At 41.0% G+C, this 20,117-nt stretch overlaps 1 protein-coding gene across 1 annotated transcript in view; it reads left to right on the forward strand.

Moving 5' to 3' along the window:
• The window catches only part of galnt14 (UDP-N-acetyl-alpha-D-galactosamine:polypeptide N-acetylgalactosaminyltransferase 14 (GalNAc-T14)), a 115,708-nt gene that overhangs the window by 21,275 nt on the left and 74,316 nt on the right, over nt 1-20,117 (forward strand). Inside the window, exon 2 of the mRNA XM_026341864.1 lies at nt 397-566. Within this exon, the coding sequence (XP_026197649.1) occupies nt 397-566 (170 nt within the window). The remainder of the gene's footprint in view (nt 1-396; nt 567-20,117) is intronic.

Consider the following 20,117-nt stretch of genomic DNA (forward strand, 5'->3'; position numbering starts at 1 on the left):
AAATCTATATGATCAGAAAAGAGAGAACTGCGACTTGAAAGCATGTAAAGCCTGCAGCGGAGCGCGGATCAGCACAACAAAAGCTGCAGAGAAACAAAGTGCAGCGTTTAGTCACAAAACAAGGAGCGAACAAAGAAATGAAAAACTCCAGTCCAGCATTCATCTTGTTAAATAGCAACAAGCAGAGCGTTAAAAACCCACTCTGAATCTTCTTTAAGTAAATCTAAAAGCTCTCATGATGCTTCTTAAAAGCCCCTCACTGTTGACTGCAGACAACAAATGAATAATAACAGGTTAGAATCCAAAACCAGCCAAAGTAGTAAAAGTATTAACACTGATGTTTATCAGTGTGAAGTCAAATATCAAAACTTTAATTGATAACTGATTGTTTGACAGATTTCCGATGCAGAGTGGGAGGACATGTTGGAGGGATTTGATGAGAGAAGTTACCTGAACGCTCGACGCTGGAAACCTGGTGACGACCCGTACACGCTGTATGCCTTCAACCAGAGAGAGAGCGAACGCATCCCCAGCAACCGAGCCCTGAGAGACACGCGACACTACAGGTACTCACACAGAAAGAACCTGTATGTACACATGCAAGCAGGGAACTAATTCCACAACTTAATTAGTGTGTAAGATGTCAAGTGGCTCTGAGAAAGTATGAAACCTTGGTGGGAAACATTATTGTAGAAACACTGACAGCACCTGACCTCTGGAGGACTCTGTTTAGTATACACACATACAATGTGATGTATGGATCTGTGTGCTGCAGAGACATAAAGCTTATCAGTACACACACACATCAAAACGTGCACGTCCACGACAACGCAGCTCTCAGTACTAAAGGTACGCACACTTCCACACACCCACACACACAGTTGCAACAGTTACTCAGCAGCAGTTCTCGGAGCTCGTAATTAATCCCCTATCTGTACTAAAACAAATTTAGATTATGGAACCAGCGTCTTCATAGAGAAACCACCAAATTACAATCCGGCCTTCCGTCAAGAAATTAAATTAAACACCAAAATAGAAATCCTCTTAGTGGAGCGCCATCCTCCTCGTTTGGAAAGACGCTCAGCATGAAGATAAGACGCTCGCCGCTTTGACAGCAGCCGCCTTGTTACACAATTCAGCAGATAAAAACTTCCAGGCACTTGTGGAAAGTGTGAACAGGTCCAGTGTAACCAGGCTTAGCTGACACACACACACACACACACCTGACTGGTGTTTTCATAAAGCTCTCTGTAATTAAAGCACTTACTGTAAGTACTGTTTTTTATTTATTATGTTTCAAATGGGGTCATATGTCAAAAATATCAATGTAAATGTTCTTCTCAGGACTACATCAGTATCCTGTGTGTGACGACTTCCTGTTTCAGTCAGATGAAGCAGAGCAGAGAGAGGGAGGGCTGGGTGGAGCAGAGAGGAGCAGAGTGGAGCAGAGAGGAGCAGAGTGGAGCAGAGTGGAGCAGAGTGGATAGGTTTAAGTCTCATGCTAGCTCTAGCTTTAAGCTACAGTATGTACCGTTTCTTTTAATATCTTATAAACTTAGCAGCGGTGCAGATTATTGACGTCTAAAGGTTTCTGAGTGAGGATCTCTCTTTTAACCAATCAGTGATTTTCACACATTCCTGCTCCATTCATACGTTTTTTCTTATTTATTGTGATTTTTAGTAGAAGAGGAGAGCGGAGCAGGGAGACTCATTTCAGGACTCATACTAGCGCTTTCTTAAGTTGCAAATTGTAGCTTTGATTGCATCAAGTTTATGCCTTGAAATATTTACACCCAGCGGCATTTAGTTCTGACATCACCATGGAAATGTTCTAGATGTGTGGTGCAATAGTAAAAACATGTTGCTCTCATAATTTAACCTGACACTTATGATTTGAAAGTTTGGGATTCTGCATAAATCTGAAGTCTGTGAAGCTGAGAAAAGTTTGTCCTAACTTAGTTTGTAATAACTGAGTTTCTGTTTTTCATTTTAATGTTGGGCCTGATGGAGTTCAGTTACTGTCCAAACACATTCTTATGATCATCTCAGGGAATTTGTTGACATGTTAAAAATACACGTCCTCCTAATTCTTTAATAATAATTTATATTTATTTTCCAGTTCACTACATTTCCAGGTGCTATTACTGTTTTCACTTTCCTTTGGTTCTGAGCTGGAGTTGGTTTTGTTTGGTCTGTAATCACCTGGATGCATCTGACAATGTGTAAACTACGGCTCCTTCATGTCTGTTTGTTTTCAGTTTTTATTGAGCTGCAAAAGCAGAAAAAGTAGATGAATGGTTAACAGCTCCAGCTCGAACATCCATTTTCCTGTTGTGATGCTGTTGTTCACTGTGTGATTAAAGGTTACCAGGCAGCTCCTGGTGACCCAGCTCTCTAATAGGAAGCTGCGTGTGGGCGTTAATTGGGTGTCTGCTCATTCTGGCAGTTTCCGTGAACATGACGAAAGTCCTGGATGGTTGCTGCTGCTGCGGCTGGTGGTTGGTGGTGAGCACAGTGGGTTATGGCTCCACGACTCACGTAGGATGCTAAAATCTGTTAGCATAACTGGCACGTACATCGATCTGTGTGTGTGGATGTGCACGACTGTGTGAAGATGTATCCTGCGGATGATGGGATGTATGATGTCTGATGTCTGAGCTTGTCTGCTGCTTTTAACGCTGTGAATGCATCAGAGTGTGTGTGTGCACAAGTGTGTGTGTGTGAGTGTTTCTGCATGTCCATATGTGCACGCTAATGTGTGTAAGTGTGCGTTGTGTCGATTGCCTGCATCATCTGCTGTGTTTCTGGAGGAGGGAAATTCACTGTCGAGCTGACATAAGGCGCTGGAAGAGTGTGTGTGTGTGTGTGTGTGAGAGTTTGACAGAGAAAGTGAGAAGTGTGTGTGTGGGGGGAACCAGGGATACGCTTACACATTAATCTGTTAGCAGGGAGGTAGGGGGCTGATAGTGCTCATTTATCTCATATAGGACAGCGATGGAGGCTGTGTGTGTGTGTGTGTGTGTGTGTGTGTGTGTTGGTGTTATGTGATTATCTGTTAACTCAGTTACTGTGTAGCTGTAGATCTCCTGAGCACTTGCCAGGGAAAATGATCGCACCCTGCTCTCTGTGAGGATGGAAAAAATATGAAAAAAGCCGAAGTGAAATCTTCGACTGAAGCCGCCGCGCTTTTGTATTCTTAGAAACACCTTCTCGTCTGCTGCAGCCCCACCGAGGTGCTTCCTACACTTTGGCTCTGTTCCCAAGTGGGACCATTATAGTAGAAATTCACGGTGGTGTGACAGAAATTTGAAGAAAGAGCTGAAGAAGTGAGAGAATGCAGTCGTCAAAGTGTTTGGAGGAGATTTGTAGTGATGGTGTGGTGGTTGAGTCTCTGCCATCACCTCTGAAGACTGCAGTTGGATTCCCTCCATGCAAAAACATTGGAGCATTCAGTGTAATAAAGTATAGTGTTTGGTACTCGAGTATTTCCACACAATAGGGAAATATTGTACTGTATTGTCCATTTATTAAGCAACTTTAGTCGCTAGTGGTTCAAATCAGCTCCATCTTTAAAATGCTGCTTTTGTTACAGAACAATTTACACATTTCTGTTAAGTCCTAAATCTTATTTGCCATATTTCTGACATTTGGAAGCTTTGTTAGGATTCTTAGACATTTATTTGTGTTTTGAAGTGGTACTTCTTGGTACTTCTGCTTGGCGTGGAGTACTTCTTTAGACAAGTACTGGTACTTTTATTTTAGGATTGAGTTGGTGTACTCCTGCCGCCTCTGCTTCAAGTTTTTGTTGCTTCGTTTTGGACTAAAGTTTTAATTCTTACCTTCAGTGTGATGTTTCTTGATAGAAAACATGACGACGTGTTCTGCAGATTAAAATCATCTCAAACTTATTTGGCTTCCAAATCGTTGAGTGTAAAGTGCGAATGTAAAGCTGCTTTTTGAGCCTTTGGTGAAATGTAAAGTGAATTTTCAGCTGCGGTTGTTTTTCCATCTCTTTCAGTGGACAAGTGACAGTAGGATGATTCCTGGTAACCAATCTGTGTGACAGCTCACACAGTCTGGCTTCAAAATACACCCATCTGCAGTGGTTTGACTTATTTTTTCTTGCAGATTATCTCCTTTAAATGAGTAAAATTAACATAAATCTTATTCATTTAACTGATTTCTCAACAACACAACTCCACACTTTGTGTATTTTACTACTAATTACTGCTGAAAAAACAAAGTAATAGATATTTTTATTACCATTATTTAGTATTACAGGAGTTAGTATTTGAGATTCTCTCCTCATCGTTTCCATTTTCTCTATTATTGTTATTTGTATTTTTACTGTAGCACTATTTTACCAGGCTGTAACAATTGCACATGTGGCCAACAAAGGTGTTCTTCTAGCTTTTGTCTATATCCTAATCACAAACCAGTTATCTTACTTTTTGAGATTTGAGACTTTCTTATGATTTTCACTGTTATTTTCCCACCGGGGCCACGATAACCTAAAGATTAGAGAAGTAAGCTTTTGACCTGAAGCTGCTTGGTTTAAACTCATACAGCCTGCAGGCTGACACAAATCTCTACATCCAGCAAGACTGAAACAGACTTCGACCGCACTGGATGGCTTCTACAGAGATGCGTGCAATGCAGGTGTGACTTTGTTTGAGAATGTGGGCACAGTTTCCATATTAGTAACTTGTTAGAGGAGGGAGCAGTGTGGAGAGAGCTGATTTTAGTCTGGGCAGGTATGTAGGCACATTCTGTTTTACTCAAGCATTGCTCAGTACGTTTGTATTTTGAATTCAGGAAACTTGCTCCAGTTTTTCCACTGTCCCAAGTATAAATAAATAATAATCACACATGCCTCCATCCATCCATTATCTTAGCCGCTTTTCCTCCTAAGGGTCGTCGGAGTGCTGGAGGCTATCCCAGCTGTCACTGAGCGAGAGGCAAGACAATAGAATCAGACAACCATTCGCTCTTAGAGTCACACCTATGGGCAACTTAGAGTCACCAAGTCACCCCAGTGCATGTCAATCAAATAAAGCTGTCACTTCTAATTGCATCATTAGTTTGCTTGGGCTAATATTAGTATTTCAAACTGCAGGCTAAAATGTGTCCCTGCAGAATCCTACATGTTTTATACAGTCTCACATTGGCTCTCTTACAGTGCTGGTTTGGTTTGGAAACAGGATCAGAGGATCCGATTCTTCTTTAATGTTTTTGGAAAGTGAAGCAGATCGTCCAGGATGTTAGTGTGTACGGGAGGAGAGCTCTGTCACTGTCTCAAGTTTGAAGCAGGAGGAATAAGGAGGTGAAGAAGGAGATTAGAGGAGAGCTATAAATGGCTTAGGGGAAGATGGGGGAGATAGGAGAGAAAAGGTGGCTGTAAGAGAAAGAGAGGGTGAGGAATGAGGATGTGTAAAAGTCAAGAGGAGATTAAGAAAAAGAGAGAGAGAGATGGAGGAGGAGAGGAGGAGAGGAGATGCCACAAGCTGCTGAGAGGAGAAATAATTGCCACATGCAGAGCTTGAGAAGCTGTGTGTGTTTGTGTATGTGGGTATAAACCACTCCACTCCAATGCTCTGCTATTATCTCCGTGAACAGGGGAACCTCCCTCCGTCTGCTCTCAGACAGTGTATAAGCCCAACAGCCGCTCCGCAGCAGGGATTAGATCCAAGCATGAAGACAATGGGCTGATACAGTACAGAGAGGAAACATGTCCTCCACTGCTACACAATGGGTTGATATGGCAACAAGAACCGCGAACTCAAAATGATTCTAATGCAAAACAAAGGCGAACGGAGAGGAAATATGTCGTACAACACAAGATAAATGGTTTAAACAGAAACAACAGTGAGTAGGAAAGTGCTGAAGGTGCATTGATAAGAAAAACACCTTCTTTTATATCAGCCCCGAGTTTATAGTTTCACTATCTTTGAATTGAAAATATATGTAAGAAGCCATTTTGCATGTTTGAAAAGAACACGCCACAGAAAACGTGTTTGCTTATCAAATACACGCTGTCTGTTGGGACGACACGCGTGCAGATTGCACTTAGCTTGTAGCTACTTCGCATTGGTTCATTTACAACAAGGTTTCAGCTTCACTGCAGAATCTAAATTATTTTGCAGAGGATTTATTGGATGTTAAAGTTTCTCCTGCAGCATCTGCTCCACTGTCCATTTGTATGACTTCACATTGACATTACTTTATATTTACCAACGTATGATTGTCAGTAAACGTGTGGTGTGTTTGGCTGAACACGTCACACAACACGGCAGCAAAACAGTTCTGAAAGTGCTAAAAACTTTCTGATTGATACGACCAGGAGACTAAAACGACAGTCTGTGATTCCATAAGCAGTAAAATTATCACCATCTCTCTCCTCTGAAGCACAATTGAGCAAAACACCACCCTGCACACATTTGTCATTTTCTTTGTTTTGCCGGGGTGGGAGATGTGATAACGCTTCAGCGTCTTGTTGTCACAGCTCCAGATTGGAGGCTGTGCTGCAGAGGAAAAATCAACTGTCCACTGACTGGGTTACTAATAGTTTCATTGCAGCGTGACCCAGGGATCCTTGAGCCCTTATCACTAACTAGATCATGTCGCTGTGTGTGTGTGTGTGTGTGTGTGTGTGTGTGTGTGTGTGTATCTGCAAACTGTGACTTTGTGTGTTATGTGCACGATGTCGTCAGCATCTTTTCACACTCAGTCAACTACTTAGTCATGTTTGCATGAATCACATGCAACATGCAGCTACACATTAATCACTGTGTTAGTTTTGGTGCCGCCTACACTGAAGCTCCTCATCTTCGTCAGATCACAACCCAAACAACACAAAGAAGAAAAAAAAGAAACCCTGTGAACTTGGACATAGAATAAGTAAATTTACCCTCGTTAAGCTCGTTTCTTTGATTACCTGCTCCGCTGATGAACGATCACACGGTCTGCCATCAGGAGCAAATAGAGTAAACAATAAACACCCTCGAGGTTCTGATTCACGATGATCTAATGTTCTGCAGCATGGTTGGAATTTGAAAACGTACATTTGACCTCCACAAACTCCAAATGTCATCATTGCATTCTGTTATTTAAATAGTAAAAACCTTTCAAACATCCAGGTTGCAGTTAGTTGTTTCAACCAGTCGACTTCCAGACGTCTGCGTAACCACCCTCATGTCAGAGACTGTTTCCTGATTTAAACAGTCCTGATGCTCACTGACAACAGTTTCTCCATTTGGAAAAGCTACTAAGACAATCAGAGGTTTGTAGGTGGGATTTATAATAGAGACATTTTCCTGAGCCTGAGCCATAAAACTAGTGATGTGTGGATGTGAAACATGGCAAAACAGGTTGAAGGGACGAAGTAGCTGCTCTGATTAAATTTTTTTTATTAAATATGACAAACGATAACTCACAAAAAAAGCTACTTCCACTAACTGACAGGGCGAACTGGGAGGACGCCAGAAGACAATATTCCTGCAATACAACAATACAAAACAGCTTAAAACAATGTCAGATGAAATATTATTAATCAAGTTCCAACTATAAAATGAAATATATCAATTAAAATTCTATGAAATAATAATTTAACACTGACCCTTTGCTGAAACTCATTTTCAGTGCAGACGTGGATGGTTTTCATCAAACCAGTGGTTCCTTCGACTGTTTTAATGATTTCTCAAATTGGTTTAATTTGACTTTAAATAACCTGTGCAGACATTTCTGTGTGTTCAGTTTTTAGTATGTTCTGATTTTTAATCCAGCATTTGGAGCTTGGTTTGGTTTCTTGTGTGAACTTGTGGAAACAGCTGTTAATGTGCACAACTGTCCCTGAGACTGAAGTTACTACATATAATACGTTGGATTTCAAGAAGTAAAATGGATTCTGCACATGCATCAGACTGGTTTGTGAAGAACAAACCCTATTATCCCTGATGTAGACTGAATCCAGCTGTGATGCTTTCACTTGTCTGTAATATTGAACTTGGACATTCAGGAACCTTAAATTCACTCAAACAGGTTTGATCATGTTTAGTCGCACAGTCGCAGGCAGAATCTAATCTTAGTGTGAATCTGATGCACTCATCTTCTGTTCTCCGTGACGTTTCCCTGTCAGTTAAACACGGCGCTCGGTTTACACTGAATTTCACAAACAGCACCGACTGTGGCAGAAAGCTCTCAGCGAGGCGAGGAAATCCCCTTGGTGTATTGTGGGTAATCTGCTGATGTGGAACCTGAGCTCTGAAGCACCCCGGTGCTCTACAACAGCGCAGAGTGACAGTGACGCTAAGCGGCTTTACCGCAGCCAGCACCTCTGCAAACCGTTGTGCTCTGGCTGTGAGACGACTGCATGTCGAAACAATCACAGAGACGACGGCGCTACATCTGCATCATCTCTGATACCTGATTAGATCAGTTTGGCTCCTGTTTGCCTCAGTGATCTTGGTTTCAGTCCTTTTTTCGTCTTTGCAGCAGTGGTTTTTCTCCAGATTTGTTCTTTTCCTTCTAGTTTTTACAGGAAATGATGATGTTTCTTGAACATGAAGCAGAGCAGCTCCTTGAAACAGACTGAGGCTGTGGATCCAAGTGAAGCTCTGATGTCTCATTGATTTCACCTCTTAAATCCACTTCAGTCATGAAGGCGAGATGTTGAGGGAAGGGAGGAGGCAGATTAAAGAGTTTTTAAGCCCTCGTATATTTCAGGCTTGAACAGTGAAACTTAAAGACACAGCTGCTGGTGTTGTGTTTCGCTCTCCTGGCCCCGTTGTGATGTGCAGTGTTTTAAACGAACCAGCCTGAAGAAAAGACCACATAGAAACACGCTGATTCTAACGTTACCACCAGTTATCTAGCAGATTTCCAGAGAGGTCATTTCCTGTTGTACATGTCCTAACATTAAAATAGAGGCATTAGCAAGTAACTAACAATCCTGTTTCCCATCTTACCCCTGGACAACACATCATCGATGGGTGTGAAGTATCACACAACAGCTCGTAGCCGACTGTGAAGAACTGCAGCAACACGACAACAGAGCTCAGTTCAACAAGGTCTCTGTGTGAAGATGCTCTCTGACATCTCTCCCTTCGACTCTCTCTAACCTTCTGATTTAGTCTCAGGTGAACTCATGTTTTCCCTGATTAGTTGTTATTCCATGTATATTTTGATGGAGATTTGAATTCAGATTCTCAGTCACGTTTAATCAGCAGCAGCTTTAGGAGGATCGTGCTGCCCTGTTGGTGGTGTGAGCTTCCTGAGAGAGTTTTAGTTTTATTCCCATAAATATGGTGCTAATGAAAACTTGGTGGATAAACTGATACATGATACAATACAGTAAGGCTGCAGATATAATTCTTGTTATAACCTAAAGATAGTGGGACGACACTGGAACATGTCAGTGCGACTACAGAGGGAGATTTACAGCGACTATTTGAGTTTATTTCATTTGTGATTCAGTGTGAGCATTGTTTCATTTATTTTATTAAAAAAATAATGGTACTCACCATCGTTATAGTCAACTTACTAAGCCTTTTGTCAGTTTCTACAATCAATACATGTCCTCAACAACATCCACTATGGCGTCGTTAGGCCTGTTGTAGCTCAGTGTGACATCAGTATAAATGAATACATGAATGAATTACATGCTCTGTAACATAATACTTGTACAACACTGCATTTATTTCACCCTTTAATGTGAAACGATCTAATATCTACCTTCACATGGCTTCAGACCGGCCGTGTCATGGCAGTGTGTGATTGTGTGTGTGTCACAGAGGTTGTGGCAGCCATTGATTGCTCCAGTTACATATCGATTGTCTTTATTGATTGGCTGGTGTAAGTGCCTGTCAACCATCCTGTCACCGCTGCTCCTCACCAGACTTATTGCTGTTATATCCACGTATCCTTGTCTTCCTTCACTCTCTAACAGTGTGTGTGTGTGTGTGTGTGTGTGTGTGTGTGTGTGTTACTCTTGGATTGAGAAACACAAATCCTCTTTGTGCCCTGACGGTCTCAACCATCCTTCACCTCCTTCCTCATTCTCTTTACATCTTTTCCTCTCTCTCACATTTTCTCTTTCTCACTTCTTCAGGCCATATTTAAACTAAGTTGGAGCCAGAGAACAGTCAATACTGACTGATCCCTGCAGGTGTGTGTTCCTGAGTGTGTGTGTGTGGTAGGATATTTTAAAAGTCTGAAAGTAAGAAGATAGAAACGAGAGAGAGAGAGAGGGAGAGAGAGAGAGAGAGAGAGAGAGAGCTCGACAGTGCAACACAAAACTAAATTAGTCAATTAAGTCTGTTATAAATACTAAGTGTATTAATGAATTGTTTTCAAGTGTTTACCAATATTAAAGTGGATAGGTGTCTTGGTGGTAACCAAATTATACATAACATTATAATTAAATCAGCCCTGATACAGTTCTAATTCTTTGGTTTTGTCTAAAGGTAAAATTAGGATCATTCAGACTCTACTGTAATAAGTGTAACTAGATATTGTAAAGTGTGTTCAGGGTTGCAGCTCAAGGACAAGAAAATGAGAAGTGTTTCATGTCGAGGTGGCGTCAGTAGCGCCGCTAGTGGCCGCTGTCGGTAGCTGGTAGCTATCATTGTGCAAATAAAGTGCTCATAGGTTAAGTGTAGGTACTGAATAAACATGGTTCGGCTTGGTAACTGACATGAAGTTTGTCAAGTGACAAACGTGACGTTCGTACTTTGTCAAGTGACTGTTAACAACAACATCTAATAGAAAGTTGTTTCTTACTGGACTCAAACGACATATTGATTATCATTGATTGTGTTGCTACTGTTACAACCATCGTATGTTACACAATTTAAAACTGCATCAGATTTAGCTTTTCTCTACTTTCCCCTGTAGCTGAGCTTGAATCTTTAAAGCTCTGTGCTCTCTATTGACAATGAATGGCAGCTGTCACTGACTTACAGACTGATGAGTGGTCCTACAGATGTAACTCAGGTCATTTATTTCTTTTTAACATTTTCAGCTCTATCATTCTTATTCTTCTATTATTTAAAGTCGTGTTATAATAACATTGTTCTTCTGTTTCACTATTGATCATTTTCTCTCTTCTCATTATTATAATTGCTGCATGTTTGTCTGTAAAGTTTCTTCAGTTGCAGCAAACACACATTCTTCTCATCTGGACTCGTGCAGTGCAGGTTTACTGTCGATGGGCCTGGAAACAGCTGGATGAAACTTTGTGCTCAAGCCCTCCAACATCCTCATGCGTGGGCACGTGCACACACACATACACACACAAGTATCATCTGTCTTTCCTGCTGAGCTGTTGATAATTACAAGTAAAACTCTGCAGTAAACACCCACCTACACACACACACACACACACACACACACACACACACACACACACACACACTCTCACAGATGCACGTTGAGAAGGAGTTTTATAACAGCTTGGAGCTTCTACTCTCCAGGCAGCAGGCAGAGTTCACTAATAACCTTCAGCCCAAGAAGCTCAGGAAACAACGAAGCAGAAGCTGATGGACGGATTAAACTGATGTATAAAAACCTGAAGAATATGTACAAACTAATGAATCTATTGAAGAAGTGAATAAATCAAGTGCTTAATTGGATCAATGAATAATTAAAAAATGAACAACAAAAGGGAAAAAACACCCAGGTGACAGAGCAGGCGCCCGACAAATGAAGTCATTATCTCAGAGTTCTTCAAAACGAACTTAAGTCAACGTACATCAGGAGTTTATTGTTTTTCTTTTATACCGATGCCCAGCAGAGCTGAACATTTACATTTAGTCAGTCAGCAGACGCTAGGTACGAGGTACAAGGTACAAGGCAGGGTAAGTGTAGGAGGTCGGACATGTGGACAGAGGTCTGCTGCCAGGTTAATATTTACCCCAAACATTTTACACATCATTTAACTTCAGTGTTGTTTGATGCAACAAAATCAACTGTTAAATTTTAACAGAATCAATGTAAAAATTAACACGAACTGTGAAGTGAAATGTGAAAATCTTTACATCAGTAACAGTCTTCGTGGTTGATTCACGGCCGTAACGAAACAATCAATACATGTACAACAGTCGTATCTTGGAGCACAGATAACAACAATTAACAACACTGATTGTGATTTTGTATTAAATCTCAGTCTGTGGGTTCAAACCAGCAGTCTTCTGGTTATAGATACACCATGTGACCTCATCTGTCCTCTGTGTCCATCATCTGCAGTCAGTCAAGCGTTAACAAGAGAGAATGATTGAAACTAAGACTGATGAAAGAAGCAACTCACCGTCGGGCTTTAGTGATCCTGTTACTACTTAATACACACACACACAGTGATTAATGGACGGGTGCACGATGTTTCAGGCTTTTCTGGTGCACATGCTTGTAAGACTCATATGAAAACACACACACACACACACACACACACAATCACTTTCTGTTTCAGTTGACTGGTCTGTAACGATTAGAGAATTTCAGCCTGAATTTGTTTCCTCCTTCCGGCTTTTGTCGAACAACTGCAATATGTTCTGGCTCAGCGTGATGAAGTGCACAGAGAGCAGACTGAACAGGGTCATATAGATCCAGGCTTACACCCACCTGCCCCCCCACACAAGCACACACAAGCCCTTTGACACCCTTAGCAGGATTACCATTAAATTAACCATTAAATTCCCAACTACTGTACTATATTTTTAATTTGCATCATTAAATCTAAACTTCTACTTTGGTTTTTAACCCTAACATTGTCATTTCTCCTAATCTAAAAACTGCAATTCTGCTATAATCCCTAATTTCAGTTTAGTATTGCAAAAGTATGAAATGAGATCATCTAGTTAGCTGCGTAAAACCAGTTCTATCCTACAAACAAAACCATTCAGGCATAGTTAGTACATAGTACAAGTACACAGGAGGCGTGAACAGATTAAGTGTTCGAACAAATAAAGATGCACAGACATGCACACACTGGGAGAAAGTGCAGAGAGGGACAGGAGTGTTTTCCTTGTTTGAAGTGATCAATAATGACAGCTGAGAAATACCCAGAATGCAGATGGATCATGGTGGTGGCTAACATCGGAGGTCGACCGTTCATCAGCTCAAATGGAGCGTGCTGAGATATATAGATGTTCTAGGCGAGTGAAACATTGCCTCACATTACATTACATTTAGCTGACTGGGTTTTAAGTGGCTCACTCAGGCATGAAGACTTTGTCAAACACAAGTTAACACCCCCACAAGGATGTTAAAACAACTGTTCCCAGTTGTTTTGTTACTTTTTAAACCCTAAATGTTTTGCCGGTGCTCTTTTACCTGCAGCAGCAGCAGTAACGTGTCAGATCTGAGATCAGTTCAGGGTTCAGAGGTCACAGAAACCAGATGAAAAGCTCACGTAACATACAGTAAATGTGTGGAAGAACTGAAGAGAAGAAGACATTTTGGAGAAAGAAAGTGATTTTTCTGAACTGTGGATATTCGTACGTATCCATTTAGCTTCAGGGCTTAAATCTCACTTGACTTGAAAACCGATAAATGTCTCATTTTTAAAATCCAGTTCACCTTAGATGCTCTTCCCTCCCTGAATATCATCGACTGTTGACCCTACAGGCAGATTAATTCAGGTGTCATCCATCTTTTCTGTGTATATTGCAGGTTCAGTTCCACATGGTTTGATTTCAGAGCTGAATTAATCCCGGTTTCCTCCTGGATCCAAAATGGAGCTGGCTTTTTGAACCCAACTCAAATTCCAGTGTATATCTGTGATTTTGATGATTCAGTCCATTCTGATTTTTGTGTCGTTGTCTTTGATCTGGGGGAAAAAAACAAAAAACTGTTGTACAGGGCTTGGGTTGGAATAGGCCAAGTGAAGTGAAGTGCACAGACTGAAATTTGAGACCTGAGCCTGAGCTTCAATCAGCTCTGAAGGGCTTTCAGATGGTGAGTGGCACCCACTCAGACGCTGTTCATTTTCAGTCAGAGGCAGGCAGGTCAGGGCAGTCTGGCAGGCAAGAGAGGAGAACTGGCTCAAACTGTCTGGCACATGTCCATCTGTCTCCAATTTTGATCCGTTCAGAACCTCGGAGATGATGAAACAGAGTTAAACCAATCATCAAACAGAACTATCAGTAATCAGCCACTGAAGCTACAGTTCTCCTTGATGATTGGGACAGATATTAGGATCAGGATATGGTGTAACAGGTGAATTATAAAAACAGTAACACATGTATTTGTCACATGCTCGTGTGTTTCAGTAACAGAGTAATCAGACAGCAGCACACAGGATCAGACGACTGGTAAATATTACGTCAGGACCATCAAAATTACGTCTCCACCAAAAGCAATATGGAATGAAATGACACAGATGGTACAGATCAGATCATTTGTGAACTCTGCAGTTCTCCCATCCCTGCTGTTTCCAGACGAATAAATACAAACAGATCTGATTTCATACTGACTGTAAGTACAGTACATCACACACATGGGAATAGAACAGGATAAACGGACCAGTTACAGGACCTACTGTACGACAGCGTTACTGCTTGTTTCTCATTGAAGTGACGATGATGGGATGTGTTAACAGTTACTGTGTTTATGTAACGCTAATCCCTGTGGCATCATTTAATCCTATTTGATTCAACATGATAATTAACACAATTACTGAAGTCCGTCTGGATTACGAGACCCAGAAAATCCAGTGGTGGAAAAGAAGTGCCTCAGCGTTTAGAGGAGATTAAATCAGATCAGATTAGTGTTGATTTCACTTTCATGCTCTCGCTGGTTAAATGAAGTTGTTGCAGCTACAGAATTAATATTGTGAACTGTTCAAGCACATCAAATAGAAACGCTGAATGAACGATAGTTTGTTTTTGAGTTTTTCCCTTTTTATTTTGAGATTTATCAGATTCACTAAGTGATAATTAGATATGTGCAAAATAAAAAGGTTGAACTCTTAATAATATCTATGTCTATTTCAACAAAGGAAATGTAGTCAGATTATAGATTAGATGTGACCTGTGACCTCCGATGGTGATCTCACCTTTGACCCCAGACTGATTTACTGCCTAATATACTGCAGGATTCTCGCTTTAGACTGATATTGATTTCAAACTTCTGCAAGATTTGAAGAATTGATGTCCGTCGTTCAAAGTGAAATTAAAAGAAGAAAAGCAAATGAGCCAGGATGACTGAGCGCAGGTGATTAAACCACATTACGCTCTTTAACATCATGGATTGTAATTTTATGAATTAGAGTGAAAGGGAAGGGACTGCCTGGGAGAGACAGCAGGAGAGAGAAGGAGTAATGAAAGTTTAATAGGAGGGAATGGAGACAGAGAGAAAGACAGATGGATAGAAGGAAGGAGAGATGGATCAGCCGATCTCCCAACATGACAGCCTCATCATACAGCAACGTGTGCGAGGGAGAGAGAGATAGAAACAAGACAAAGGGAGAGGGGAAATTGTTCTGTCAGGATCTTTGGGTGTTGTATCATTATCCTGCAAGGCTCTGTGCTGCTGTCTGCCACCGTCTCCTCAGCTCTCTCTCGCTCTCTCTGGTCTCATCTGCTCTGCTGTCCAGCCGTCTAATGGAACAGTCCATGCAAATAGCTTCGGGTTAATAGAGCGAGGGACAGGAGACAAGAGAGGAGGGGTGGAGGAGAGATAACACAAACATCCAGAGTCTCTCCCCGGCTCTTCCAATCAGCGTGCATGCTACTCGGCTGTTCCTGACGCCCAAACAAACAGCAGACACACCCAGTCATTTCATTTATGAAATGAATTTTTATGTTTTGCTGCTGTTGACCTAAGCGAGCATCACGTGAGACGAGTCAACAACACTGGACACAGTGAAACCAAGCTTGCTGCATGTGTGCTCTCCCAGTCTCCCACACAGTTTGAGGAGACTAGTGCAGTAACAGAATAATTTAGGTTCAAGCTACACAGTGTTTCAGACTGCTGACCTGCACAGGAAGGCTGAGTCCAGTAAAGTGTCACGACACTGTCACTGAGTTATGACAAGCTGTAGCAACAACACTGAATATTGTTAATGAGATCTACATGCAGTATATTTCTGAGCATAAAGAATCAAAACTTGTTGAAACCCAAAATTAGCTTTACGTATTTTGTTTTGCAGATTTATGCTGCTGTACACAGAAAAGTGTCAATGTCAGAGACGCACTGATGGATCACTACATCATGTGCAAGCGTTTGACATCATGTTGACACCACATGGAGACAAATGTTGACGACAGGCTCATTCCTCTTGATACTAAATGATCATTTCAGGCACATAAAGCATTGCTGACATTTTGGTTCAGTATTTCTTTGAAACTGCAGCTATAACTTTGCTTATTTTCCTTGCAGCAGATGAAACCTTTCATTTAGTGCATCTGAGGTAAAAGCCTGCTGTGTACGTTAGTCAGACGTGTTATTACCTGTTACAGACTATTTCAAAATCAAACTATGCTTCTTGTATCTTCCTCCATATACTGATGTCGAACAGAGTCAATTGTTGGTTTCAGGTGACTATCATGAACACAAACCAAATACAATGAAATCGAGAGAAGCTATAACGATTGTTCTCTCGTTAATCTTGTCTATAGCTAAAAATGATCACATGCCAGAGAAAGGTGGATAAAAATTGCATGTGGAGAGAGAACAAGAGAGCGTGTCGTTAAGTGGAGAGACACACTGGGTCACGTTCTGTTTGTCAAAGAAAACAGCTTCTCGTCTTACTACAAGGAATACTGTCACACCCCCAATATAGAGGCAGCTCACAGAAAGCATGATGCATCTTAAAATAGCTGGGAGCCTGTGGGTCCAGATCCATGTAGCTGACAGACCCACTGACAGCTGCACTTAGAATTCAGCAGGTGCTCGCTGTAGCATTTTAAACATTAATAATAAAATTATTCATGACACTGTGAAATAACTGTAATTGAAAATGAGTCTAATGTAAAACCTCAGCATCAATAATACAGTGATATGTTTCCTCAGAGATATTTTCCTTTATGACTTGTTGGCACAAGCACATTCAGGCCTGATGATAAAAAGTCAAATCAAGTCATTCGAGCTTCCAGGACAGACAGACTCATTATCACATCAATAGCTTTTTATGAACATCATTTGTAGAGATGTGACATCACATCAAAACATGAAGAGAGAGATACTAAAGGATCAAATCGTTAACATGCTCCTTAACAGCAGCTCATAATTCATCACGAGTTGTGAATATTAAGCCCAGGTCATGGTCGTTGACCTTTAAACTAAGTTTACAGGCCGCGCTGACAGAAGCTCACTGAGGATCGATCTGCCCTCCGGTGACAGAGGCTTCAACCTCTGCTAGCTGAGGGGCCACCGCTGGCTAATTCCCTCTAATCAAGTCAGGTGCTGTAATGAAGTGGCTGAGATTTAGAAGGACGGAGTCAGATAGAAACTAGAATCAGCAGAGCAGAGAACTGTCCAACAATAATGCTGAACCATCTCTGTAGGATTGAGGTTGATGGATGAAGTCTCCTCGTAACTTCAGCTTCTCTCAAAATATTGTTGTTTTCTGCTGTAACATTGTGAATCTTTAAAAAATATCTGCTGCTATTTGCAAAGGTTGTAGTTGCCCGACTAGTCTGAAAAATGTTCTAAATCCACAGAGGCGCATGTAATGTTGGTAATATCCAAGCAGCTGTTGGAAATACGTCTTCCCCAGACAGTTATAGTCATGTTGGAGAATCTTCTGAAACATTTAGACTGTCAGGGTGCACAAAACTCTCCACTAAATAATGCAACATAATGAAGATGTCATGCTGCTCCAGGCTTTTTTCCTGAGATGCATTGCTTCACGCTGACACTCGCACCCATTGACTCGCATACAGTATTATTCAAATTATTACTGCTGCAGTAAGTATGATAATTGTAAGTAGATCTCTTGAAGCTAAAACATTTTGGTGCTTTGATTGAATTTGAACAAATGCACAAATAGTTGGGGCTGAAGAAACATTTAGTTTTGTTAGAACTAAAAACCCGTTCACAAGGGATTTGGTTCTCAGGTGCTGCTCTCAGTGATAATATAGTTACAACTGATACAGTACAGTATGTAATCTAATGTCTATTTGGGAAAATTATGAGAAAAGCTCATTCTCTTGGTTGTTGCAGTGTTGGTGACAGATATTCTCTTTTTAGCCTGTTTGTTTTTGTCATAATTAGAAATATGCAGAATTATGATCCCTTCATGTTGGCAGTGTTCCCAGATAACTATCACTATAGTTCTTTGTTACTGAAGAAAACCTATCTGTGAATTTATGAATGTTTAGATGAACACTGTTCATAGCATCTATGTGTTTTATGGTTTTTGATTCATAATTCACCTCAATCAGTATCTTTGCCTCACTTTCGAACCTCTGGTGCCACCCTGGAGATTTTTACCTGACTGTTCTGAACCAGCCCGGCATCATGTTCAGGCCCTAGAAGACCAGACCCAAACACCCTTCAGAAACAATCAGCAGTATAAATTATGTTCTGAACATTTGCTTTTTTGATTTTTGTTTATTGCTAACATCCGGCTCCTGTTGTTGCATCAGTAGTTTTTTCTTTTTTTTTTTTTAACTCTGTGGCTCCATTTATAGATAGTGTATTTATGAGAGTGGTTGTTGAGCAGGTGCAGCCACACATCCAGACCCTGATAATAGTTCTGTAGATTGTAAAGTAATGGAAACTACTATTAATATCATCACAAGGCTAGCATGAATGAATACAGCTGGCACTGTGCCATCTCTCACGCCTTCTGCAGTTGTGCATCTGTTAGATTCTTACCCCGACCTAATTCCTGGTGGAGCTGTGGATGAAACAGTTACTTCTGGATAATTTTCCAGTTTGACTGTTCTCAGGGAAAAAATACACTTTTTCCAGTGAGTGATGTCAAATCAGACTTAGAACAAGTCTGTGTCTGGTTACAGTCAATTTATATATTATTCTTACCATGTAAATAAAATAATAATTTCACCTATTTAACTGCACATATTATACTATTCTCCACTTTCGTCATATAAAAAATTTTAAAGTTACTTTTGGTGCCAGGTTTGTATTTAACACTTAAAAATGTTAAGAGTAAAAAAAAAGTGGTATTTTAATGGCACTTTAGTGGTTTTACTGTCCACCTCAACTATCTATTGCAGCACTGGGACCCTTGGACTAAAAGTTTTGCTCATGGGCATTGTTTCTTTACTTTAGCACAGCTTTCCTTATAAGGTTTTGATTATAAATTAGTTCTGTATCCCATAATTTCAACAGGAGTTAATGGCTTCCGGGCAATGTGAAGGACACCGTCTCATTTGCTCTCTGTCAGTGAGGGGCTATTAGTTACAAACCCGCTGCATTTCCTGCTGCTAAGACACCTTCTGTTCACAGCTGTGGAGCTTAATAATGATTGGTGCCTTCAGGCAGAAGTGGGGTGTTTTTTTAAGTGTAGATGACACAGAGTGAAGCGAAGCGGACCCCTGCATGCTGTCAGAGCAGAGGAGACAGGACTTTCCATGTTAATGATGCTCACTTCCTCTTGCTGGCTCTGGCCTCTGAAGCTGGTACAGGAAATGAGGAGCGAGCCTCTGATTGTTCGCTTTGATTCCCGGCGACATTTGCTTTTCTTCCCCGCTGCTCTCCCATTCCCTTTATTGTTTTTTTTTGCCACTTTTACTTTTCATTTTGTATTCCGTCTTTGTCTTTGACGCTTCCTGTGAACAGATAAAGGGATATGAATGAAGCAGGCTGGGGTTGACTGCTGGCCTGATGGACAAAGTGACTGGTGAAGTTCAGATAAGAGAGTTTGATTCAGGAAAACTAAACTTTTATTAATTGCTGCCCTTTTTCTTTGTAATGTAAAATACGACACTTGTGTTCAAGGTCACTTTCATGACAGACAAACAGACTGATGGGGACTTGCCTGTGTTGCTCTGCACTACTGTGCAGTGAATAAATAACCTTCTGTAGTGTTCGCTGCTCTCTGTGCCCTCGTCGTAATGTATGCACACTACTTTAAAGAAAATGGTTCAGTCAGCACACATGCATCAGTGACTGCTGAATAAAAAAAAAAAACCTTAATACTCCTCAGGATGTCCTTT

Source organism: Anabas testudineus, chromosome 24 (genome assembly GCF_900324465.2).
Source record: "Anabas testudineus chromosome 24, fAnaTes1.2, whole genome shotgun sequence".
Lineage (NCBI taxonomy): Eukaryota > Metazoa > Chordata > Actinopteri > Anabantiformes > Anabantidae > Anabas > Anabas testudineus.